The sequence below is a fragment of the Mercenaria mercenaria genome, chromosome 14 (assembly GCF_021730395.1).
Source record: "Mercenaria mercenaria strain notata chromosome 14, MADL_Memer_1, whole genome shotgun sequence".
Classification (NCBI taxonomy): domain Eukaryota; kingdom Metazoa; phylum Mollusca; class Bivalvia; order Venerida; family Veneridae; genus Mercenaria; species Mercenaria mercenaria.
This window is the reverse complement of record NC_069374.1, coordinates 24,533,260-24,561,145: the sequence shown is the minus strand read 5'-3', so window position 1 is coordinate 24,561,145 and position 27,886 is coordinate 24,533,260. Positions and strand designations below refer to the sequence as shown.

The 27,886-nt window shown below is 34.9% G+C and overlaps 1 protein-coding gene across 2 annotated transcripts; it reads left to right on the top strand.

Moving 5' to 3' along the window:
• The first annotated feature begins 554 nt into the window (after positions 1 to 554).
• Positions 555 to 26,021, top strand: LOC123526577 (AP-2 complex subunit mu). 2 transcript variants are annotated; one of them, XM_053523076.1, is made up of 10 exons: positions 555 to 672; positions 13,082 to 13,200; positions 13,448 to 13,552; positions 14,820 to 14,980; positions 15,441 to 15,523; positions 15,970 to 16,247; positions 21,912 to 22,043; positions 22,700 to 22,835; positions 24,438 to 24,535; positions 25,873 to 26,021. In XM_053523076.1, the coding sequence occupies exons 2-10, from the start codon at positions 13,127 to 13,129 to the stop codon at positions 25,988 to 25,990; spliced, it is 1,185 nt and encodes a 394-aa protein (XP_053379051.1). In that variant the 5' UTR covers positions 555 to 672; positions 13,082 to 13,126; the 3' UTR covers positions 25,991 to 26,021. The 2 variants fall into 2 exon arrangements, with proteins under 2 accessions (XP_053379051.1, XP_053379050.1); XM_053523075.1 differs by having other exon boundaries at positions 15,970 to 16,268.
• The last annotated feature ends 1,865 nt before the right edge of the window (positions 26,022 to 27,886 follow it).

Here is a 27,886-nt window from a genome sequence, read left to right as displayed (position 1 = left end):
AAATTTAGTAAAAAACATTTCAAGTAACATAAAATGTAACATTTTCATCAAATTAATACAAAAATGATCATCCACTATATATCATTTATGTGGTACATAAGGTGTCCAAAGTGGTACATAAAGTGCTGGTACATGAAGTGTCTGGTACATAAAGTGACACATTCTCAGAGTGCAATTCTTTGAGGACTCTTGGTGAAATTTTATCAGGTCCATTTGCTTTATTTGGCGAGAGACTACATAGTAACTTATCTATACCTTCCACAGAAATAGTAATTACTATGTAATTCTTCCATTCTGTCCTATTTTAACTGTAGCATACTGATTTTTTATCTTTTACTTTTAATACTGTAATATACTAAATTTCTCTAACAGCTGTCTCTCTGACAGCGCCGACCAGTCATAATCGGAAATCGATTGTTGGTTGTACCGATGTAGATGTAGTTGTAAATGTAGATGTGTGCTGCGGCCATTGCAAATATGTCAATTTTATAAATAGAATAAAGAAGAACAGCTATTTAGTGTGTTGTAACCTATCTGAAATCTTACCGGTACCAGTCTGTTTACTTTTTGGTTATTTTTAAACTTGTGTGTTTTCAGTTGCAATGAATTGTGGGTAAAATACAAAACACCCACCGAATAAATTTGTCTAGCAAATACTTTTCCTGCTGATTGGTAATAATATCACTCTTTATAATTACTTTTGTACTTCAGATTTTGATAATTTTTAATACTGTACCGTAAGGAACAATTTGTACTTAACTTTCTCCACCTAACACGTTACAGATTTGATCCAGTCGCCGGTGGGTTGGACTTGGAATTGGATGGGCGTAAGTCAAAAGTGGTAACGGTTCGATAAAAGATGTCAAAAGTTGGCAAATAAACAAATAATAACAATAATACTTACTCCTAGCTTCGACATTTAGGTCATTGTTGGTGCTGTACCAAATGAATCAACAGAATTATGACTAGAGAATCTTGAATTAGACTTGATCTTGATTTCGAATACTTTCGGCCGCGTTAACACATAATGTTGTGATTTCCAACCTGAGTTAAAATGTCACAATGTAAATGTGGGTAACCAGTGCTCTGGATATTCCTTAGTCAAAAAAATTTGATGTTTAGAATGTTTTGTTTTTTTGTAGCCTTGCTCATTTGGCTTATCGGGATGACTTATTTTATGATCTGATATTTTATAGTTGTCATCCCTCTAAGCCTTACCCGTATCTGCATTTTACTGTTAGGTAAACAAAGACATTAAAAAAGCCATAATATACTGGTCAGACTTATTTGCCTTAATAAATTAAACATTAATATTCATGTAGAAACTTCAAATGGGTTGAATTTAATCCATAATTTTAAATAAGAGACTTAAATCTTTGAAAATATGATGTGACAGGTGTGAGGAGATATATCCCTGACACCGGTTTCAATAACAACAGACTGTCGATATGACAGTAATTTCTAAATTACAGTCAACTCGCCTATAGAGAATCACTGCCAATAGCGGGTCACTTGGAAATTAAATGTGAATCTCTCTTAAACATAGAGTATACAATGTTTAAGTATCCAGTTATATAAACTTATCATTTAGCAATTATTAGACAAAAGAAGATGGATCTAATCTAATGAGTTTGAGTTCCATGAGTAGATAACTCTTGCAACCATGTTTCCTGACTTGGATTTTAGCACTCTTGAATTCTTCAAAGTAGAATATTTTTGAGCATACCTCACATTTTTTAGATAAAACCACACAAATTTGGTCCCATTTTGAAGAGTGAAACACACACTTTCATAGGAATAATATGATTATGAATTTTAGATTGACTTGAAAAAAAGTGCCATCAAACAGCTCTAGGCGGCCATTCAGCCAGTAGAGAATCACCCATTTCAGGGATAATCAATAGGTTGTTTATTTCACTTAAAAATACAAATCTACATAAATGAATAAAGTTCTGTGAATCAATATTTTGATTTTAGTTTTAGATATAGGTGGTGCTAATTATGCATAGAAATACAACTTTGAAAACTAGTGCTATATTCTTTGACTTAATATCTCCTGTTTGAAATGTAAACATACTGTGTCTCATCATATTCTGTCTTGAAATATTTATTTCTAATACCATAGTCATGTTTTGTCAGAAAAAAGACTATTTTAAATGGATAGAAAATATGATTAACTAGGTGACCCCCTATTTGCAAAAGTGACCCCATATTGGTAAATCAGACAGGTATAAATATTTCATCATAACTTCAGACATAAAAGAATGATTCAAATAAATCAAACATTTAAATGAATTCAAGCAATAGTTTTAAGTGTTAGTACTTTTTAGTAGGTTTAGATATCATGGAAGTCTAAACATTCTTCACTATATGCTAAAAGCTTAGATAGTGACCCGCTATTGGCGAGTTATCTGTACCAAAATACTTTCATAAAATGTCAGCGAGGATAGTTTATGCTTTAATGTAAACATAATTATTCATTATCAGAGATGTAATCATTACAAATACGTTGTACATGTACCAGAAAACGTTCCCAACGGATTTTAATTGGGGATTTCCTAACAGAAATATGCAGATTGAATAAGTTTGGACATGAAGGAGACAGCGACAGTCAAAAGTTATCACGCTGTCCCGAAATGTCCTATTATTTGGACTAGTTTTTGTGACAAGCAATCTAAATGTCAAAACTTCAAAGGCCCAAAAATAATGGAGAATAAATCACAGTACACAAGTCATGTAGGGGTGTAACGATACATTGAACTATCGATGCATTGCGATACTGAGTGTCCCGATAGTATGCATCGATAGAAAAGTCACGATCCAATAACAATCACCGATAGTTCCTTCAACAATCGATAGCTTCGATAGTTCTGAAATTTTAGTAAATAGAGAAATGATTAATAATTTATAAACCAAGAAACAGAGCCAGCTTTCATTTGCGCCTCGGAAAATGTTTACATCTCCATTACAATAATTACAGTACCCTCACGGAATTAAACTACCATAAAGGACTGAGAAGTCTGGGAGATAATGAATAAATTTAGTTTCTTAGAAACTTTGATTAAATATATTTAAATAACTTGTTAATCTTAAATGAGAAAAAGTACTACGGACATGGAGAAAGTAGGCGACTTTTATCATATAGCAAACTGTTCGGTAGGGCCCTTCATTTAGTGCTGGTACACCTTAGTCCGACCCATCAATTTTCGTCTTTTTCGATGCTTTGAGTTATTAAAAACTTCGACATTTGCAACAAAATGGCCGATTGGTTTGAGTATACCTTGCATAGGTTTATTGTTTTACTTATTGTTTCAAAGCCAAGGAAGGCAAGAAATAGAAAAAATGGTAATGAAAAAATATTAAATGTTAGTGGTATTTCTGTCTATTTCAGTTATAGAAACATCTCAGTGTGTATTAAAAGCAGTTATAAACATTGCCGTGTCTTACACTGTGTAATAATGCCAGTTGGTAGTTTTACTGTATAAAACATGGTGGCCGATAACTATTGCAATAGTATCGCAATAGTAACCTGCAATAGAATAGTATCGCAATAGTTTTTCAGCAATATCAATAGTATTGCAATAGCAGGGTTTTCCCGGACGCAGGTTTTCTGCGTCCCTGACGCGCTTTGACTGCTTTGGACTCGCATTTTGTAGTGCCTCTGCGTCCACTGGACCCGCAAAATCGGTCACGAAACTCCTTTGCGCAGATACCCATGTAAAATGCGCAGTTTTTTACCACCGGGACCATCCCCGAATCGTGGGTGCTCATTATACACAGGTATAGACGATTTTCCAACTTCAAAACAAGTTTTGTTACCGATGTTCGCCATTTTGGTAAAGGGAAACTACTCTCCGCGCTAACTGACACCGCTAAAATCTAAGATTGCCGTTACGTTCCGTAAAAGATCGAATGGTTTATTTTTCTATTAAACAAAATTAATTTCATGCAAATTTAAAGTATTTTGATGAAAAAATATTACTAAATCACAAAAATTATGATACTGTGATCAAACTGTGAACAACATAATTGACACGAGTTGACACTTGATTGCCGGTAATTACTGGCTATTTGATCATAACAAAAAGACTGTCACACCTTTTGTTATCAGTCTGAATTGAGAAGCTCATGCCATTTTGAAAGATACCATTCCGAAATACTGAATCAGCTGCTATCTAAATTAAAAAGATACAAGTTCATTCGGTTTTAGGATAAATTTTTTTAGTAATAATGTCCATTTTCAAGATCAATAATTTGTGGACCCCCAAAAATTATTAGGGACCCTTAAATTAGCAGCCATGGGAGTCCATGGACTCCCAAATAAAAAACCCGAGGGAAAACCCTGCAATAGTTAAAATTGGCCTAAATAGTCACCCCCTACAGTCATGTAAAGTTACTTGTTTTATTATTTGCACATATTAGCGTGTAGACGCAGTAAATGTTAATCGTGTACATTACGTACATAGGTTTAAATCACCAGAAAATATCGTAATTTTGGAAATTACTTGATAATTTTTACACAAATCAATGAGGAATTGAAACCCCTTTTGTCATGTTAGTTTTCTTTTTTCAATTTATGGCCAATTCGTGGCATTATCAGCATTTAAACCAATAGCATGATGTAAAGCGTTGGCAGCAATGGAAAATTTCCTCCACTATTTTGGTCTTTCGAGTGTTTGACAGGAGTGGAGATATTGCCCAGGTGAAAGAATTATCTCAATATTTCCTAGGATAGCAGTGTATGAAATTCGGATTTGAATCCACCAGCCTGTTCGTGCTAAATTTTCAAGCCCGACACCAAATTCACTAGCCCAAACTTAAACGCCATAAAATATCTATTTTGCGCCATAAAACATTTTCGTTTACGGACATCTGTGCGTGTTTGAAATAATAAAAAAGATGTGTTTGCCATGTTTCCAAACAATTTATTCTCGGCTGTACAGAGAAAGAAGTCTGTCAACGGCAGACTCTGAATACTCCATATCATCATTGTCGGAGTCCCCATCATCAGACACGTCACTCTATGAGTCTGAGTCTTTGCCGAACGAAATCAAACCTCAAAGCAAAATTCCAGGGTTTCCTCTGGGTCAATTTCACTTTGCGCCAGTAAATTCGCCAATCAGGAAAAGTTTGCGCCAGTGGCTCTCAAGTTGGAGCCAGTAGTCTGTGATGGGCCACATACAATGTACCATTTTCTTTTTCAATCTCTTTTTCATTTGATTCTTTACAGTAACCATGCAATTTGCTCTTGAACCAGTCTATCAGAATCTTAATATCACATTGAATCAAAAATAGTTTTTAATCTTCTCAACCATTTTCAAGAACATTTTCTAAACAAAAGTGATTGCTCAATCTTTAAAATTATCCCTTTATATAGTTTGCCACTTTTAATTATCTCCCTTTAATTGTCATTTTCACTAAATAGATGTTTTTAAAACATGATTATTTACCTCTTTATTCTTTTAACTTTTTATTTCAAAATTTATTTAGGTCATTTATCAAAAACAATGTTATTTTATATTATTTTGTAACTTTTAAAAAGCTTTTCAAAATGCTTAAGTTTCATAACATGTATATATATAACTAAATTTCTATTTCCTTTCATATATACTAATGTATAGCGAAAATACCACCTGCAGGTATTATTGGCACTTTGTTTTGAAGCTATGGGGTTGAGCTTTTAAAAATTGTCCCCGTGTATCAATGCTTTACGTTGGGCACGTAAAAGAACCAAAAGAACTGCTGTAGTTCATTTGTATCTCAAAAATTCTTCGATTGAAATTATACGACTGTGACTGAAATTTACGAACGCTTAGATTTATTTAACAACGCTTGTGCAAAATTTATCTGTTTACGATCGGATAATATGTGTATCTTTTGATCGCGCTTTGACGTGTCATTATTTCCGACATTTTCTCGGTCTCAATTACTTCGGCGAATCGGATTGTCATTAAAAATAACCTGTAAATTTATCTCGCGTTTTTTGCATCATAAAATAGGTGGTGCATTAGACGAAGCACGCAGCTAATATTTCGTTTCATTTCCTTTCATATAAGTAGGCGGGGCTAAATTTGGCAAATCAGATTGACTGATAATCGTTCTTGCGTGGAGGAACGCACTAGTGACTCCGCGAAGTTTTAAATTTTAAATTATGCCCCGAGGTGTAAATCGATATTGACACGTTGTGTATTGTCTTCGTGTAGTGTTAAATATCGGATAATCCGTTATTGCCGTTATTGCATCCTTGAGAAAGATCAGAAGATCAGATCGACGATTATCTTGTAGGCGCCAATGAAATTCGCCAATTGAAGATTTTTAGCGCCAGAATTTACATTTTGTCGCATTTGGCGCCATTGGGGACCGACAGCGGGAAGTCGCCGGATTTTATTAGGATCCACTCTCGCTAATTAATATCTGCTACTCGAACTGTTGACAATTTGCAGGATGTTGAAATGAGTGACGATACACATACACACATGCCGTTTGCATAATTTAAGCTCCGTCTACATTAGGTACTTGTGAGATTTTCGCGAGATGTGTGAAAGCGAATTAAATTATCCATTACACCAGAGGTGATTGTATTCAGCCAATTAGCGCGGCAGTTACGTCTTTGACACTTTGTGTTTGATTGTAAACACATGAAGAAATTGTTGATTAACCATGCATTTAATTGGAATTGTAGAATTATTTGGTATCCATGGTAAAAGAACGACATTGTAAAGTATTAACTACGTAAAATTGACTTTCTGAAATTCATCAATAGATTTATTAGCTCATCTGATTTTTTGAAAAAAAATGATGAGTTATTGTCATCACTTGAGCGGTTGTCGGCGTCGGCGTCTGCGTTGCCTGGTTAAGTTTCATGTTTAGGTCAGCTTTTCTCCTAAACTATCAAAGCTATTGCTTTGAAACTTGGAAGACTTGTTCACCATCATAAGCTGACCCTGTATAGCAAGAAACATAACTCTATCTTGCTTTTTGCAAGATTTATGGCCCCTTTTGTACTTAGAAAATATCAGATTTCTTGGTTAAGTTTTATGTTTAGGTCAACTTTTCTCCTAAACTATCAAAGCTATTGCTTTGAAACTTGGAATACTTGTTCACCATCATAAGCAGACCCTGTACATCAAGAAACATAACTCCATCTTGCTTTTTGCAAGAATTATTGCCCCTTTTGGATTTAGAAAATCAGTTTTCTTGGTTAAGTTTTATGTTTAGGTCAGCTTTTATCCTAAACCAGGGCCCTCTCTACATTTTGGGGGATTGGGGCCGGGGCCCTTGAAGGGGGGAATTTCGCGTCGTTTTCAAGGGAGGGGGGAATTCATTCTGGAGATATGACATCTGAACATAACCCCTTAAATTAAGGTCAGTTGAGTATTACAGATATCAAACTAATGTGAATATATCTGAAGTATTGTACAGAACATAATCTATTGAAAACAGGCAACTTTTATTTTCTTTTATTAAATCAATTAGGTGACATCCAATCGAGGTTCACATGTCGTCATTAACGGAAGCACTAGCAGTATCCACGGACATTGTCTCAGCAGCAGCCGGAGCAGTGCTTCCCTTCATCATATCTACCTGATTGTGCATGTCTGGCCCTGATGAAACAGCGGTGTCCGTGACAGTAGTTTGTTTTTTGAGAGCATGCTGCTTAAAAAGCAAATCTATTTTTGCGCATTTCGCCCCAGTTGCATCTGTGATCTTTTTACTGTATGATGTACATTATGCAACATTTTTTTTCAAAGGGAAGTAACTTTGCATACACGCATCCGGGGAACTGAAAAACGAGCGTATTATACGGATCAGTAAAACCAGGGGTTCCACTAGACCTGAAAACCAAAGAGTCCCGGGACCCTTGGGTCCAAATTTTGAAGGGTCCCTTTTCAAAATACAAGAGTCCTGCCCCAACACATCGATACAATTGACTATATTTTCTTATAAAGTAATACTACGTAATTAATAGCTACTACAACCAAGAACATGTTACAGCATAATAACAATTTCTGTTTCAGGTCATATAATCTCATATTGTAAATAAATTTTTATCAAAATCCATTTTAATTTGATGAGGTTTTTCTTCAATATTTTTGTTTGTTAGCAGAAAAGTGCTAAAACACTCTGTAAAAATGTATCCAAAAACGTACTATCCGGATACTGGTACACTTCTGGAATGTCGTCTGAAATGTTGTTTTTTGCCAGTTACTTGGTCCACTAAGGTAAACCAGAGATAGTTCCTCAAATAATGATGCTACTTTTCATTAAAAATTGCATTGAAAGTCAAGTTTTTAAGTGAATTTTGGAAAAATTGCATATGTCATCGGGTGTAATTAGAATCGTGAATGGACATTCTATACTTATTTTTACTTTCCAAATTCATTTAAATTTGTGGATTTTCTCGTTGAAGTTAAGGTACAATCATTAAACAATGATCTAATTTAAAGTTTGCATGAAGAAATCTTGCAGGACACTTTTCACATGCTCGGTAATCAGCTGGTCGCTTAATTACGATAATTTAATAATTGGCGCCTTTTTTGACAGTATGCAGGCTCAATACGGGTAACGCTTTATCAATGAATTAATGTTAACACTTCATTGATTCTCATTACCTATGTGCACTCGCCGTGACGTAACTTGCTGATAAAGAAAAATCAGCGTGGCATGTCCACAGGATAAAGGGCGGGAATTTAGCAGAAGATCAAAGGCAGGAAGGAGGGCATGACCGCGAGTGTTTACTTTGAATACGTGTTTATCGTGGACATAGTTTTACTTTGGGAAATGACTGATAAGAGGAAGGATTATCAAAGGAAAATGTCTCCGGGTCCCGAGTGACGCACAGGCAATTATCATGGTCCTTTGAGCGTCGTTTGAAAATCTCCCGGACCCGGGCTCCTAAGACTATCGGGTATCGATTTTTTTCTTGATTTTTTTTTCTTTCGAGGGGGAATTTTTCTATACTTGGGGGGAAAGAAACATACTATTTCGAGGGGGGAATGGGGCCGAATTTCGGCCCCAAAAATCGGCAAACGAGGGCCCTGTAAACTATCGAAGCTATTGCTTTAAAACTTGCAACACTTAATCACCATCATAAGCTGACCCTGTACAGCAAGAAACATAACTCCATCCTGCTTTTTGCAAGATTTATGGCCCCTTTTGGACTTAGAAAATATCAGATTTCTTGGTTAAGTTTTATGTTTAGGTCAACTTTTTCTCTTAAACTATCAAAGCTATTGCTTTGAAACTTGCAACACTTGTTCACCATCATAAGCTGACCCTGTACAGCAAGCAACATAACTCTGTCCTGCCTTTTGCAATAATTATTGCCCCTTTTGGACTTAGAAAATCATTTTCTTGGTTGAGTATTATGTTTAAGGCAACTTTTCTCATAAACTATCAAAGCTATTGCTTTAAAACTTGCAACAGTTTTTCACAATCATAAGTGGACACTGTACATCAAGAAACATAACTCTATCCTGCTTTTTGCAAGAATGATGGCCCTTTTTAGACTTAGAAAATCATGGGTAGGACAATATTTCTATTATACAAAAAAAATCAGATGAGCGTCAGCACCCGCAAGGCGGTGCTCTTGTTTGAATATGTATTTTCTAGGTCAGTAATTCAATAAGCATTCTTCAATCTGGACAATGCGTGATACATTCTTGACAATGGAGATGATATGAAATCATATTTAATTAGCATGTTTTTTTAATCACATAATTATGGAAAAAAACGGTAGTCTGGTCGGGCTTGTATCGGCGGGAAATCTGTAGCCCGAGCTGAAATCCAGTAGCCACGGGCTATTGGACTACCACTAATTTTGAACACTGGGATAGCGTCAAATTTGTTGGACTAGATATTCCTTTGCTTGACGTAGATCTTCCTGTTTGGCATTTTTCACTCTTGTCATTCAGTGTAATCAAATTATTATAAACCCAGGGATTGAATTTAGTGGTCACTAACTCACAAACTATTTTAAGTAAGAATAAAAAAATGCGAGTAGGAAATCATGGCACTTGAATATTTTCGCGATCACATTAAAAAATCAACGAATCCATTGCTCTTTAAAAACTCCTTTGCCAGGTAGTTATTTTACCAATAATCATGTGACCGCTTGTCGCTTTATACAAATGTAATTATCGGATATCTAAGTATAATTTAGCGTCTAGATGATATTTAATTTCATTTTGGTCGGTGATTAGCAACTGCGAAAATGGAGAAAGTTTCTTCGGGCAAAAAAGACCCGCGGAGACCGAAAATGCTTGCGACACCAAGGGCAGTGACCTGAAAGAACCTTAAACTTCCGAGTCCAGCCAAAAGTCCAAAGAATCATTGAGTACTTTGGTTTGTCTTCCGAAACTAGAAAGTCCCGGCCTGTTCGAACTGTGAAAAAGTGGAAAACGGAGCTGAACATTAAACTTTTATACAAGAAAACAACTTAATAAATTTAGCACATAAACAATAAATAATTGCTAGTGGAACCCAGCATTTTGCTAGTGGAATAAAACGGCACTAGTAAAAAAATTGCTAGTGGGAAAAAAAGTTAAATTCGATCCCTGAAACCTTACTTTTAAATAGTAACAAAATTGCTTATGATCCTGTAACACAGGCCATGAACTGCAAGCTAGTATTTATCTTCGATTACTGCTTAACTCGCCTTTTGGATATAAATTATTAATAGCAGTATGCAAGAGAAAGATTTTACAAAAGTATTGACAGTGTGATGTCAAAGTGATAAAGTGAAACTGAAAACAGTTAATAGTGTTAGATATATACATACAGACAATGTTACAGTTATGGCAGAAGAGTTTCAAGACTTGTCTGACCTTTGGTCAGATGAGTTTCTGTTTGGTCATACGGGTTTACGACCTAGGTCGTAAAGAGTAAACAAAAACAATTAGATATGTTAATAGTCAATGTTGTTATGATGTATTGCCAGAAGTGATGAAAAATGAATAAATGCGTAAGAAAACTGTGTTGTAAAAAATTCCTTTGGCAGTAGTAAAAACTGACCCACTCGGTACTGTCTCGTACATAGGGTCCGACGTCCCAACCCTCAGCATTGGACCTAGTCATTTTTGGGATTTCGACATGACTGAGAATAGTAAAACATGTAAAAGCAAGCACAATGATAATTATTGAATGCTAGCAAACTAACGGGTTACTGGACCACCAGGAATGTTTGAAATTATTTTACCATGTTGTCACAACAACAAACTAATTAAATTCGATATTTTAAATGGTAATTAAAATAACATGTGTCTTTGTACTGAAAAACTATTTGGGCAGTGGCTAGATGTCCAGTTACTGGATCTATAGAAAACAAATATATTGGCTGTCAGGATGTCTCACTCTGGCAATCTATATGAATACTGAACATGTTATTTGCTTAAAGGTTTAAATGAGCTATTAAAAAGGACAATTTTGCTGGGTTTTTTAGCAGATACTAGGTGATATTCCCAATTAAAAATGAGTATCTTTTTCTCTAATTCAAAGAAGTAAATTTTCTATTCATGTGCTGTTAAAACAGCACTATTTTAGGATTCTAATGTCGAAAAAGACACTAATGGGGGACACTATGTACTGTCTACGCTATAGAGTGGTGGAACCTATGCTCGCGTTATTTTTGTACATATGTAATCTTTTTAAGAAGCAAGAAAAAATTATTATTTCGATTTGCCTATGCAAAAACTTAAAGTTATCCTCCTTTTATCGAAACATATTGTCGATGTGCGTCATCACGAAACTTGGTCGTCTCGTGAGCTATCGACACAGCATACGTGAAAAGGTGAAAATTCGCCCTGAAGGGAACCTATGCTGTTGGTATGTAATATCGATTAAACTAAGGGCGAAAAAAAAATTCAGCAGGCTAAAAATGAACAAACAAACATATGCGAATATAATATTTAGAACATTACACATTTATTATGTGAAAAACAAAATAAATGGGGATAAAATTTAGTATGTGCCTCTATGTGTATATTTCCCTTACAGAAATGGAGTCACTATTAGAACAAAGCTTAAAAACATATAATAATGTTGTTTAAAAACAGAATGTTCAAGTATTAAAGATTCAAACAACGACAGTGATTAACTCGCTAATGTTTTCTACACTTCTTTTTTGTGTAGGAAATTCACTCCTTCCTACATCTCAGAAAGAACCATTTGGACTTTGTCAAAATACTAAGATCAACATCGATTTCTTCATGGTTCGAAAGGCTATCGTAGTGTAGCCAGGCGTCACATTCATCACATGTTGCTCTTAAATGTATCTTATATCTGAATGTAATGCATGATTTCTAAAAAACTAAATTTAGTTAGTGATTTTGACATATATTTGTGTGGGATTTGTGCGACGGATACAGATTGTGTAAAATGTATCGGCTGCTTTATACATCATGTGAGCGGCACGCGCGGCTATTGCTACATTTGTTGTAAAGGCATTTCACCACTGGCCGGTGTTGAACATAGCATGATGAAATATTTTTATCAGTGCTTTTGCAGAGAGCATATTTATCGAAATACCGCGAGCATAGGAATACCGCGAGCATAGGTTCCACCACTCTACAATTTATGTCTTGTGCAAGTTTAGTTGCAAGATGTAGAATCGACATTAAGACTACTTGGAAAGGCTCGTTGTATGATTCCAAATCTTTTCTGCATTGCCTAATTACATGATTCCTTTAATCCAAGGCTTTCTGAATAATATGATTTGATGGGGTATTGAATTACTATGTAGCCACTTGAATGCAAGAAAACTACAAGCTTAGAAAGGGATGTTTTTGGCAACTTTCACGTTTCTACCGTACTTTACACCTAACACTATCTGCTTTTATTTCACATTCTCACTATCTGTTGGGAACTGTCCTAGTAGACTAGTGTTTAAATATTTTCCCTTAACTTATCATGTCACGCAATCCTGTCCATAACATTCAAAATAGGGGTGTGACAGTAAACGATAGATAGATTATGAGGACTCAACAGGAGGCAGGTAATTAAAGAAAAGGCATGATTGCACTAGGTTTTGTTTTAAAGAAACCCTTTTGAGAACTATCTGTTATGAAGTTTTTCTCTATTTCAGATGATGTGATGGTCTTCTGTTGCGAGTAGAAAACCAGACAGCAGGATGATTGGCGGGTTGTTTATATACAACCATAAAGGGGAGGTTCTCATTTCCCGTGTCTACAGAGATGATATTGGGTAAGTTTTTTATCTAAGCATCTAATAACCCATGTTGATTTATGATAAACTTCTTTGTTATTTAAACATGCAACATTTATGGGTATATAATAAATGTCAGTAAGATCGTATCATGGCAGTAGTACTAAAGGATGGTAAATGTTCTTTTCTGGTAATTCACAGTGGTTGAATTATTTGGCTAAATTTGATTTCTAGTTTGCCATAGAACTAACACTAACTTACTGTAAGATTATACTTTGTGTTGCAGGCGTAATGCAGTAGACGCATTCCGTGTCAATGTTATACATGCGAGACAGCAGGTTAGATCACCAGTGACAAATATAGCTAGAACAAGTTTTTTCCATATAAAAAGGTAAGCTGTCATTTAAAGGTTTGTAAATTAGCAAAGAACTTTGTTTTAAAGTCTCATCTATAATGAAGATCAAATGGTAAAGATTTAATGGTACAAGAAGACCTTTGCAAATAAGAAGCCCTCCAAGTTTAGTGCAGTTGGTAGACTGCAAAATTTCCAGTGTGGTGGTCCATTGATTTGTTCAGAGTACAGGACAAGGCATACGCTTACGATGACAGACTTCAGGAGATGCATGGAAGATGATTGCTCCTTCCATCATTAGCTTGACTTTTCGAGGAAAAATTAGACCTATTGCACTCACCCAGGCATTGGCGGCGCTGTTGGTTAAAGTTTTGATAAAGTCAAATATCTCTGTTACTATCAAACTTTTGACTTGAAACTTAAAATAGTTATTTACTATCAAAGTCATCAGGAGAAACAATCCCCATAATTCTGATTTGAATTTTGACAGAGTTATGCCCATTTTTAATTTAGAATTATTTGGTTAAAGTTTTTACTGGCAAAGCTCAAATTCAGAGTCAAGCACTGAGAAAAGTTTAGCGTGGTGTCTTACAGACAACTCTTGTGATTCCTGGTGTAAGTTACTAAGAAAAACACTTTCACAGATTCATTCTGGTTTAGAATCCAACATCCAGAGTTAGATTAACTGATTGGGCACTTTATTGTAACTGAAATACTGTTTAATAAAAGTGTTTAACCCAACAAAATAAAAGATAGGATTGTTTTAGGCACAGTAAAGTTGTGCAAAGATCCACTGACCTTCAACATTCAGATAGATGGCTACCTCTCATGAAAGTAATGTACATGTACCCTGGTCAGAGTGGAACTGACATTTGATGAAAGGCAGTAGAAAAGCAATGTGGCCAACATTTTAAATGAACAAAGCAACCAAAAGAATTTATGATTAATGTTCCTGATAAATTTACATTTTAGCTATTGTTTATCAAATATAGATTTGTGAATTTTGTTTTAATAAGAACACAAAAAATTATTGCATTTTTTTTTTGTAATCTGTTTCAGACAGATCTTTTTCTGTCTTTTTACTTTGTCTCCAGTAGAAAAAGATTCTTAAAATGAATTTAGAAATTGGCTCCAAAAGGTTGACTATCAATATGCATGAATTACAATAACATACACCTTTGGTCTCTGTTTAGACAGATAATCATTAAAATTATTCATAAATGATAGTGATTTTTAAAAATTTTCTTTGAAACCTATGTGGGGCTTTAGTATTTGAGAGAACTGTTTTTGTTTCAATTAATTGTAGGTCAAACATCTGGTTGGCTGCAGTGACAAAGCAGAATGTCAATGCTGCCATGGTGTTTGAGTTTCTACACAAGATGACCGATGTTATGGCAGCCTACTTTGGAAAGGTTACTGAAGAAAATATCAAGAACAACTTTGTTCTCATTTATGAAATACTCGATGGTAATGCTTTATCATTTATAATATTTGGTCCCTCTTGTTAAGTTTTATTTTTGCTCTATTCTCTGTTTTTAAATAAGTAGATACTAAATTATTTTTTTTGCAATTACAAGTTTCCTGTATTGTGAATATTCTACATTGTGTACAAATTCTAATTTCAAATAAAGCATACACTGTAGAGAAATATTTTAAATACTTACTGATATATCGGTCCCCATGCAAAAGCTTATCATAGCAAACATCATGTTTTCAATATTCAAATGTGTTATTTAAATGCCAAAAACAACATAAGAATGTATATATACTGAATGCTCGTGAGACATTTTAGTTGTAGCTAAAATAATCTCTTCTAGATTAAACTTTGAGAAACCACTAGTACTAGTATTAGGGTCATGACAATTGCTTATTCTTAGTACTATCTGATGTCAAATACCATGTTTTGTGTTTTTGTTTCTTGTTATAGAAATTCTGGACTTTGGCTACCCACAGAATACTGATACAGGAATCTTGAAAACGTTTATTACACAGCAAGGAGTGAAAACACAGGTAAAAACTCTTACACATTTACAAGATAAAGGCAGTATGTTACATTTTCTCTCTTGAATTATAATGTAAAGTTTGCATGTACATTGATCCTTTATTGTGTGTCATCTTGTTCCAAAAAGAAGAACTGTTTTACAAAATATTATATTGTTGAACAAATATCTTTTAAAAATTTGAATGCCAATTTTTGGTTCTTACTTAAATGTTGCAGAGATAAGTAATTACTTTTAAATGTAGAATATATTTAATGATTAGGCCAAATACGCGAGCTTCATAAATTTAGCAAGATGCTCATTTGTCAATTGATGAAAGATTAATATAGTTTGAAGTTTCCAAATGATTTCAAAGTTTCAGCTATACCAACAAAAATAGAGAAATAAGTTCATATTATTTTCAAATGTTGGTCATGCAATATTCAAAAATATATTTATGTTTGTTACATTTATAAGTCGAAAGAAGAAACCAGTCAGATCACGTCTCAAGTCACCGGTCAGATTGGATGGCGACGAGAAGGAATCAAATATCGTAGAAACGAGCTCTTCCTGGATGTCCTGGAATCGGTGAACCTTCTCATGTCACCTCAGGGTCAGGTCCTGTCTGCCCATGTCGCTGGCCGTATTATAATGAAAAGTTACTTGTCGGGAATGCCAGAATGTAAATTTGGTATTAATGACAAGGTCTTAATGGAAAGCAAGGGAGGCAAATCTGGACAAGATGACGGGCGTGGGTATGTGAAGAGCACATCGGGGTCAGTCTATACCTTTCCTCCCTTTTCCATTATCTGAAATATCTTGATAGTCAGCTTTTGGTTAAACTGATGGTAAATGAAATTTATCTGCAACCTGATGTCTGTTTGGGAAGTTGTAAATTAGTGTTGCTAGAGATGGTTTTAGCTTTAAACTAGATACTTTCCACATCACTTTAAATTGGAAATTTGATACAACAGACAATTTTTTTTTTGTCAAAAACGTGTGGGTCTTTGGAAGATATTTCTTATGTTTTGAACTTTGCTGCAGCTTTGTTTTCAATACTGTAAAATCATTTAATTTTGTGGGCACTCATTTTCATGGTTTGTGCTCAAATGGCTACTTTATGGGGATATTTGTTCATCAATTTCAAATTTTGAATTTAAAATGAATGGAAATTTTATTGGTCTGTTGAGATTTAATTTTGTAGAATCACTCAAACACTAAATCCACAAAAATTAGTCCCCTTTGAATATTTATGATTTTACAATAAAAACGAAAACATAGGCTATTGTCCAGTCCAAGAGTGAGTAAAAAATCTTTTAGTATGAAATAAAGGTCTGCAGTCAAATATTAAAGAGAAGTTTATTTTTTTTCTTTGAATCAGTTTACTTTACATAAAGAACATTCTATTGCCTGTTCTGATTTTGACCATTGACATAATCACTTTTAAATTCAGATTAATCTGATGGGTACTTTTTATATGATAAGGCATATAGTGAATGTATATGAGCCGCGTCATGAGAAAACCAACATAGTGGGTTTGCGACCAGCATGGATCCAGACCAGCCTGCGCATCCGCACAGTCTGGTCAGGATCCATGCTGTTCGCTTTTAAAGTCTATTGCAATTAGAGAAACTGTTAGCGAACAGCATGAATCCTGACCAGACTGCGCGGATACGCAGGCTGGTCTGGATCCATGCTGGTCGCAAACCCGCTATGTTGATTTTCCCATGGCGTGGCTCAATTGTATTTCAAGATTTAAGACATATTCATGCTATCAAGATATTTGGGATATATTTTGTTTCATGGATTGTTTGATGGAGTTTCGTGAAATAGGAAAATCGTTTTGATGTACAGGTGAATATATATAGTTCCCTTAATATCTCCATTATATATATATTAGAATTTAGATAATTTTGACATGTATCACAGCAGTACAATGTAGATTTATTGCGCCTTTAAACATTTGTAACACTGCTACAGAAATGTCTTTCATTAGTTTAGAGCTATGTCAGGATGTGGAACCTTCCGTCAAACAATCCATGATATGTTTTCATATACCTATTAAACTTAATACTTATACTACATGTATTTGACTAAACCTAGTTTTGTTTCAAAAACTTTGTAGGTAAGTTGATTCTTTTTAGCTGGAAACATAAAGTTACCTTTTATGAAGTAATATGTTATTCAACAAAATATTTCCAGTCTTGGTCCAAGGTTATAAAAGTGGGGTTACAGACCAGTCAGAAAATGCAGGTTTTTCATTGGTCAATTTCAAAACAGCCAATCAGATGCTGGAATTTTAAGACTGGTCGCCGAACTTGGTTTTATAGTCTTGGATCCTTGTCTGCTATACCAGCATTTGCACATGTTCATTGCCACTCATCCATGCATTGCATGCATTCCGTATAATCTTGCTAGAAGCTTTCACAACTCATAGCTCTTTTTCCATTCCAACATATTCCATGAATTTGTTTTGTTAAATGCATCACTTGAATCTGTCCTTCTGCATCAGATATGAAAAGTGACATATAGATAATTCAGCTTTCTTTTCGAGGCTAGAAATTAGTAAATTTGTCCTCCATTGTTTTAAAAAATTACTTTATTAAAATGAGTGACTGTTTTCTATCGCTGAATTCTTAATACTAACCCTGCATCATGATCTCTGCAGGTTCAATCTTTGCTTGGATTATTGTATGAGGAAGCCAATTATCTGACTTGTGTATTATCACAATGGTTCTACCTAGAACTGGGGTCTTCATCCGCCATGTGAAAGCTTGAATGTTACTATATGGACGAAACATTGTCGGTACATTTATCCGAACAAATAAATAAGAACTAACAGCTGTTGAGCATTAACAGAGTTGCAATGTTTCCTCTTAAGCATGCAGTTTAAAATTTTCTTGTTTGGTATTTTGGTGACAGCTTAGTCAACGCTTTCTAATAAAGTCATTGGGTTACATTCTGTTCAGTACCAGCAGGTTCTTATTTCATCTTTTTATCGTTGCATTCATGACATGTAAAATTGCTAAGGTCATAAGAAATTACTTGCTCGATTGTCATCCATGCCTGCCCTTGATTTTTAGCTCGACTATTCATAGAATAGTAGAGCTATTGGACTCGCTCATGCGTCGGCGTCCGCGTCCCGATTTGGCTAAGTTTTTGTATGTAAGCTGGTATCTCAGCAACCACTTGTGGGAATGGATTGAAACTTCACACACTTATTCACTGTGATAAACTGACTTACATTGCACAGGTTTCATAACTCTGTTTTGCTTTTTTACAAAATTATGCCCCTTTTTTGACTTAGAAATTTTTGGTTAAAGTTTTGTATGTAAGCTGGTATCTTAGTAACCACTTGTGGGAATGGATTGAAACTTCAAACACTTATTTACTGTGATAAACTGACTTACATTGCACAGGTTCCATAACTCTATTTTGCTTTTTTACAAAATTATGCCCCTTTTTGGACTTAGAACTTTTTGGTTAACGTTTTGTATGTAAGCTGGTATCTCAGTACTCACTAATGGGAATGGATTGAAACTTCACACACTTGTTCACTGTCATGATCTGACATGCACAAAGCAGGTCCCATAACTTTATTTTGCTTTTTTACAAAATTATGCCCTTTTTTCAACATAGAAAATTTTGGTTAAGTTTTTGTATGTAAGCTGGTATATCAGTATCCACTAATGGGAAAGGATTGAAACTTCACACACTAGTTCACTGTCATGATATGACTTGCAGTGCAAAGGGTCAATAACTCAACTTCGCATTTTACAAAATAATGCCCCTTTTTCAACTTAGGAGTTTTAGGTTAAATTCTTATATGTAACCTGATATCTCAGTACCCACTAATGGGAATGGATTGAAACTTCATACATTTGTCCACTGTCATGAGCTGATAAGCACTATGCAGGTTCCATAACCCTATTTTACTTTTTAGCTTGACTATTCGAAGAATAGTCTAGCTATTCTACTCACCCTGGCGTCGGCGTCTGCGTCACACCTTGGTTAAGTTTTTGCATGCAAGTACATACAGCTATCATTTAAAGGCATATAGCTTTGAAACTTATTTATTCTTTTTCTAGGTCAATTACCAACCTCACTGGGTCAAGTTCCATAACTCTTACATGTATTTTGAGCAAATTATGCCCCCTTTTGGACTTAGAAAATTCTGGTTAAAGTTTTACGTGCAAGTTACTATCTCCAAAACTAATGTAGATATTGAATTGAAACTTCACATGTGTCTTCGGGGTTATAAAACTAGTTGATAGCAGCAAGTCCCATAACTCTGACCTTCATTTTGGCCAAATTATGCCCCCTTTTGGACTTAGCAAATTCTGGTTAAAGTTTTGCGTGCAAGTACATACAGCTATTACCAAAAGGCATATAGATTTGAAACTTATTTTTTCTTTTTCTAGATCAATTACCTACATCACTAGGTTAAGTCCCATAACTCTGACATGTATTTGGCCAAATTATGCCCCCTTTTGGACTTAGAAAATTCTGGTTAAAGTTTTACATGCAAGTTACTATCTCCAAAACTAATGCAGATATTGAATTGAAACTTCACCTGTGTCTTCGGGGTTATAAAACTAGTTGACAGAATCAAGTCCCATAACTCTGACATGTATTTTGGGCAAATTATGCCCCCTTTTGGACTTAGAAAATTCTGGTTAAAGTTTTACATGCAAGTTACTGTCTCCAAAAACTAATGCAGATATTGAATTGAAACTTCACATGCGTCTTTAGGGCTATAAAACTAGGTGATAGCATTAAGTCTCATAACTCTGACATGTATTTTGGGCAAATTATGCCCCCTTTTGGACTTAGAAAATTCTGGTTAAAGTTTTACATGCAAGTTACTATCTCCAAAACTAATGCAAATATGGAATTGAAACTTAACATGTTTCTTCGGGGTTATAAAACTAGTTGATAGCATCAAGTCCCATACTTCTGATATGCATTTTGGTCAAATTATGTCCCCTTTCGAACTTAAAACTCTTTTGATATTTAACATTTTGAGTAATAATTTCCTGCTTCTGTGACAATATTTTGAATAGTCGAGCTTGACTGTCTTACGGACAGGTCTTGTTTACTAAATTATGCCCCTTTTTCGACTCATATTCATTCAAGCGACAAGACTGTTGAATAGTCGAGCGTTGCTGTCCTCCGACAGCTCTTGTTTATGCAGCCCAGCTCATTATTTTCACAAAAAAAATAATAGAGTTGAAAAATAAAGTTTTACTTGTAATTGATTGTGGGAGACATATTGATTTACTCCTGTCTGTGTGTCTGTCAATCTGTCTGTCTGTCACAAATCTTGTCCGCACCCTCAGTCGAACATTTCTCATCCGATCTTCACCAAACTTGAACAAAATGTGTGACCATAAGTCCTCGGCCAGGTTCGATAACTAGCCAAATTCGCATAGGCACTTCAGAATTAAGGCCCTTGAATTACAGAAAATCAGCCTTTTTGCTTTTGTCCGCGCTCTTAAGTCAAACATTTCTTATCCGATCTTCACCAAACTTGAGCAAAATGTGTTTGACCATAAGTCCTCGGCCAAGCTTGATAATTCGCCAAATCGCCTAAGGTGTTTCAGAATTATGGCCCTTGATTTACCCAAAATCAGCCTTTTTACTCTTCAAAGGTATATTTGTAGTGAGTAAACAGTATAAAAAGACTGACTTACTATTTAGATGATTAGGCAGTTGTGGGAGACATGCGCTTTTTTCAAAAGCAGCTCTAGTTTCAGCTTATCATTTTAATGTTTTCATACAAGTTACTGTCATTTATCAGAAATAAAGGATAACAAATAAAATTTCTATCCCTCCTCCTAATCCCCCACCCCCAGCCCCAATCCCCATTTTAAGAACAATTTGGATGATAATCTAGCAGTTAATTTATAAAAGCCTTAGCAGTTATATATTTAACAACAAATCCTTTTGAGTTCTAACACCTTTAATAGATCTACTAATTGTAAAATACAAGAATAGAATTATTAAGATAGTCAAAATATACATTAGCCTTTTATGCACTTTCAAGTTTAGTATAAGTGATTGACTCCTAGTAAGGCTTTGCTATTTGAAAATGGTGTTATTCTACATAAAAAAATTCTGATGTTTTTGATGCCTTTTGAGGTGGTCAATGCTACAAAGAAATCCTGGACCAAAGTCATTTAAACATTGTTACATGGAGCATTATACCCAAATAAAGAAGTTCTCATTAAATTTTATCGGAATGGAGTTAGTTTTTCATCATTTCAGTGTCATTTGGTCTTCATTTGCTAACAAGTCACATATGCACAATTATAAAATGCTGCCAATCATTGCCAGAAGATATAATGTTACACTTGATTTTAGTCATTTGCAATTTGGAGGACTTACATTGACAAAATATGTTTGATTTCAATCAACAGGACATCGTCATCAGGGAAGACATCTATTGCAATTGATGACTGTCAGTTCCATCAGTGTGTGAAACTGAGCAAGTTTGAAACAGAACATAGTATCAGCTTTATCCCACCAGATGGAGAGTTTGAACTAATGAGGTAAGCCAGTTAAAAGTGTGACAAGTTTGAAACAGAACATAGTATCAGCTTTATCCCACCAGATGGAGAGTTTGAACTAATGAGGTAAGCCAGTAAAAAGTGTGACAAGTTTGAAACAGAACATAGTATCAGCTTTATCCCACCAGATGGAGAGTTTGAATTAATGAGGTAAGCCAGTTAAAAGTGTGACAAGTTTGAAACAGAATATAGTATCATTTTTATCCAGTCAGCTGGATAATTTGACTTGTATTAGTGAAAAATCTGAAACCGATTATAAAATAAACTTTAAACCACCAGATGGAGATTTTCAATTGATATTAAAGGTAAGTTGATTAAAAGCATGCTAAGTTTGAAACAGAACATTCTATCAGTATTTTTCTATTAGATGGAGAATTAATGAGTAAAGCCAGTTAAAAGCGTACCAAATTTGCAACAGAATATAGTGTCAGCTTCATCCCACCCAATGAGAATTTGAAGTTTTAAGGAAAGTCAGCTACATGTGTGACTAGTTCATGCCATATATCCTGTACTGTATTGTTGTGCAGTAAAACCAAATTCCACATTCACAAAAAGTGTGTCTTCAAGATTAAGTTCTTTAGATGTTTAAACGAAGGCTTACTATTCAATTATGTTCAAATTTGCTCTTTGATTACCAGGTATAGAACAACCAAGGATATAAGTCTGCCATTTAGAATTATTCCCCTTGTACGAGAGGTCGGCAGACAGAAGATGGAGGTCAAGGTTGTCGTTAAGTCTAACTTTAAACCTTCACTTCTTGCCCAGAAAGTTGAGGTAAGATATTTTGTTAAATTTAGCATTTACCTGCTTGTCTAGGTTAGACATTTGATTAGTGATTAGGTCATTCAAACTTCGGATGAGGCATTTATTCTTCTTTTTTATTGTTTAAAGAGAGTATATCTAAAAGTCAGTGCTCAGCATCTGATGTTTTGAAGATGTCAGTTACTAAAGGAAAGCAGTAAATATTGGTAAAGAATCCAAGAACACTTGTGCAGCCATCTGGAAATCTGTTTAATTAGCTCGACTATTCGAAGAATAGTCTAGCTATTCTACTCACCCTGGCGTCGGCGTCGGCGTCGGCGTCACACCTTGGTTAAGTTCTTGCATGCAAGTACATACAGCTATCATTTAAAGGCATATAGCTTTGAAACTTATTTATTCTTTTTCTAGGTCAATTACCAACCTCACTGGGTCAAGTTCCATAACTCTAACATGTATTTTGAGCAAATTATGCCCCCTTTTGGACTTAGAAAATTCTGGTTAAAGTTTTACATGCAAGTTACTATCTCCAAAACTAATGCAGATATTGAATTGAAACTTCACATGTGTCTTCGGGGTTATAAAACTAGTTGATAGCACCAAGTCCCATAACTCTGACCTTCATTTTGGCCAAATTATGCCCCCTTTTGGACTTAGAAAATTCTGGTTAAAGTTTTGCGTGCAAGTACATACAGCTATTACTAAAAGGCATATAGATTTGAAACTTATTTTTTCTTTTTCTAGATCAATTACCTACCTCACTGGGTCAAGTCCCATAACTCTGGCATGTATTTTGGCCAAATTATGCCCCTTTTGGACTTAGAAAATTCTGGTTAAAGTTTTGCGTGCAAGTACATACAGCTATTACTAAAAGGCATATAGATTTGAAACTTATTTTTTCTTTTTCTAGATCAATTACCTACCTCACTGGGTCAAGTCCCATAACTCTGGCATGTATTTTGGCCAAATTATGCCCCCTTTTGGACTTAGAAAATTCTGGTTAAAGTTTTGCGTGCAAGTACATACAGCTATTACTAAAAGGCATATAGATTTGGAACTTATTTATTCTTTTTCTAGATCAATTACCTACCTCACTGGGTCAAGTTCCATAACTCTTAACATGTATTTTGAGCAAATTATGCCCCCTTTTGGACTTAGAAAATTCTGGTTAAAGTTTTACATGCAAGTTACTATCCCCAAAACTAATGCAGATATTGAATTGAAACTTAACATGTTTCTTCGGGGTTATAAAACTAGTTGATAGCATCAAGTCCCATAACTCTGATATGTCCCCTTTTGAACTTAAAACTCTTTTGATATTTAACATTTTGGGTAATAATTTCCAGCTTCTGTGACAATATTTCAAATAGTCGAGCTTGGCTGTCTTATGGACAGCTCTTGTTTTTGACTGGTAATCTCCTGCTTTCTTATTTATTTTTTTTTAATAAATTGAACTTGTATCATTTGAACTTAACTTGCGTATATTAATTAAATGCAAGTTGTTTAGTCATTCTTCCTAATTTAAAATGTGTGATTGAATGCAAATAACAAATATATAATGTATTACAACAGCATGATTTAGAATGTCTTCTACATTATAAACACGGTACTCTTCAGGTTCGAATCCCAACTCCATTGAACACAAGTGGTGTGCAGGTGATTTGTATGAAAGGCAAAGCCAAATACAAGGCTAGTGAAAATGCCATTGTGTGGAAGTAAGTAAAGAATAACTAGAAATCAGAAGTTTTTTGCTGCGTTTTCAGCAGAAGTAGTAGCAGATCTGGATAAGTTGACAAATGTCACTAAAGTAAATTGTGTTCAAAGTCCAGGCTCATACTAAGATTAATTGTATGACCATGATATTATATGTTGATAAACAGAATACTGTGAAATGGTTTGATTTCATTCAAAGAGCTATCAAAATAAATAGATCGGCAACTTGAAAGGCATATATAGAGCAAATCTTGCCAACGTCACGTGATAACTGAATGAGATCTCGTTTACCGGAAGTAACGCTTTCTCCGCACGCCATTTTGTATTCGAAATTAATCATTCATCAGTAAATTAATTATCACTGTATGACCACGCTTCTTTTGATGGCAAGAAACATGTACTTTGTGTCTTAAGACTATTTCACATTAAACTTACGTTGTTTTAGACGCTAACATGTAGTTTTAAAGGTACAAATTGTAACTCCATGCACGCCGATGTTTGTTTTTACGGAGATAACGCCAATTCACGCTCTGATACAAGATCGCGCGAGATTACAGCTAGTTGCCATTCTGTGTATTTTATACTTCTTTGTTTCATTGGAATAAATTTTGTTTTCAAGAACCCAACTGTTATTTCATGAAGAACTGAATTTTTGCTTTCCCATTATTTAAAGGTTGAATGAATATGAATTTTGTGTACCTGCTAGGATATAATCTTATGGCATGAAGTCATCAGCTACTCAAGATCAGTAAATGATTTTATACTAAAGCTTCTGTTTAAGGATACTTTCATTGAATATCTTTTGCTTGAATACTCGAAGAAAGAAGTCTGCTTGATCTCGTTCTACCTCAGTCTACCACTTGTTTGGCAACACATGGACACCAGTCCCGTGGCTGAGTGGTTAAGGTCTCTGACTTCAAATCACTTGCTCCTCATCAATGTGGATTCGAGCCTCACTCGGGGCATTGAATTCTTCATGTGGGGGAGCTATCCAGCCTGCTTACGGAAGGTCGGTGGTTCTACCCAGATGCCCGTTTGTGATGTAATAATGCATGGAGGGGCACCTGGGGTCCTCCTCCACCATCAAAGCTGGAAAGTTGCCATATGACCTATAATTGTGTTAGAGCGTTGTTAAACCCAACAAAAAAAAAGAAACGAGACCAGTCCATCATGAGGGGCAGAAAAATAAACCCAGCTGAGAATCATCATGGATTACTTATCATTGTAAGTTCATAACGATAATTAAATGTGAAAGTGTAGAAAATTGGTATGTAATTTTATTTTTTTGTACTGATTAATAATCTGTCACATTAAAGACACTGGAATGTTGATATTGTAGGATAAAGAGAATGGGTGGTATGAAGGAGTGTCAGCTGAGTGCAGAGATAGAGCTACTCAATACCAATGATAAAAGAAAATGGACCAGGCCACCTATATCTATGAACTTTGAGGTATAGTTTGTGCTTTTATATCTCTACTTTGCATTTTTACAAAATTATGCCCCTTTGTCAACTTAGTAGTTTTTGTATATAAGTGGGTATCTTTGTATCGCTTATGGGACTTCATGCACTTGTCCACTGTTGTCAGCTGATAAGCATTGTACAGGTTCCATAACAAAATTTGCCCCCTTTTTGACTTCTTAATGATTCAATTGACAAGGTGTTGAATAGTAAAGCGTTGTGTTTCCCGGCTCTTTTTTTAAGTTTGTATTTTTTATATAATTTTAAATACTATTTTATACATTTTATTTAGTTGTTATTGTACCAAGCAGGACAGTTTCCTTTAAGGGTATAAATAGTTTTGGGATGGTCACAAAAACCCAATACCAACTGGTTGTTTCTGAAAAAGGGTCCCAAAATTGACCAGTGGCAATTTGTATTTGAGACGGTTCTAAAATTTCATTTTTTATTATCTTCCCCAGTACTGCGGTCAGATGGAGGAGACTTCTTGATGAACATTCGTCTTCATTTAACTGCCAAAACCCGGCCAAAACATCTAGTTTCCCCTGAACTTGGCGTTGTAAGACCCCTAAGAAAAAAAAAATATTTGGGGGCTAAGCTTGTTTTTTTGCAGTTTTTTGACATCAAAGCCGTCCACTACTCTGTCTCTTTGAAGTGCTGGCTTAGTGTTTTCAAATTTCAGAGGTATTCCAGAATGGTTTAAAAAAACAGTATTGGTTTGGGAAAAGGGAAACTTAAAAGTGCTATGACAACCTTAAAGGAAAACTTTAACAGTCCACAACTTTAAAACGGATGAACAAAATCCACATTGATTTCATAGAATTGGTCCCAAATTGACACTTAACCATAAATTTATAAAGGCTTCTTGATCGTCAGAATTATGGCTACTATAGGATTGGTCCAGTTTTTCCTCATAAATCTTTGTTGCAAATTACAAATGTAAGCTTTGCAGAACATGCATTTCTTGTCAAAAATTAATTTTTCCCTATGAAAAACCTGTTGTTTGGAAATATGTGCTTTGTATTGGTATAAAACACCCCCTTTTAAAAAGTGGGGGGGAAAAGTAGATAAGATTAAGAGGGAACTGAAGGTCTTTCCAGATCTTACTTGGTTTTTTAAAGTGTTGATTGTAAAATTCTAAGTGTATAGAAAACTTCTGGTTGCCACTACATTGTATTAAAAAGTAGAAGATTAGAATATTACGTCTTTGCTATTGTTCTAAAGAGGAAAATATTCCACAAGGATAAATGTTCACTTTAAGACGTTGTTTCAAGAAAAGCAGTCCTTGAAAACCTAGAAAAGGACCTGTAAAATCTTTGAAAAATTACAAGACGTTTGTCTAGCATGTTCTGTGTTAAACATTAGTTAAATGTTTCTTCTGAGAAAGTGAGGCAAAGACATTGAAATTGTTCTACATGAACAATTGCTTGGTGGAGTCAGCTTTCCCAATTTATTTGGCTATGTAGAACACTTTTCTTCTTTGAAAAATACCAAATCAATTTTGCAGTCTACCATACACTTGTGAATGATGCAAGGCTATATACCCCACTTTTTATGAATGTGAAATACTGTGAAATTTTTAAATTCGGGCATAAAATTTCCGAAAACGTGAAAAGGGACGTTTGGGGCGGGCTTTAATTTGCGCATTTTAAATTTAAAAATGAAAACATAAAATTAAAAATAATGATAGCGCGGTCAAAATTCGTGCATCGGTCCAGGCGAAAATAGCGAAAATTCGTCTCGCGAATAAAAAAGATTTCACAGTACATGAATGTATTTTATAACTTTTTCTTGAAAAGGGCATAAAAGATTTTGCGCCCTTCCCTCAAAAAGTACTTACCCGATAAAATATTAGGGTTTGTTAGTTGCATGTGGCTTGTGCCCTGGTGTTGT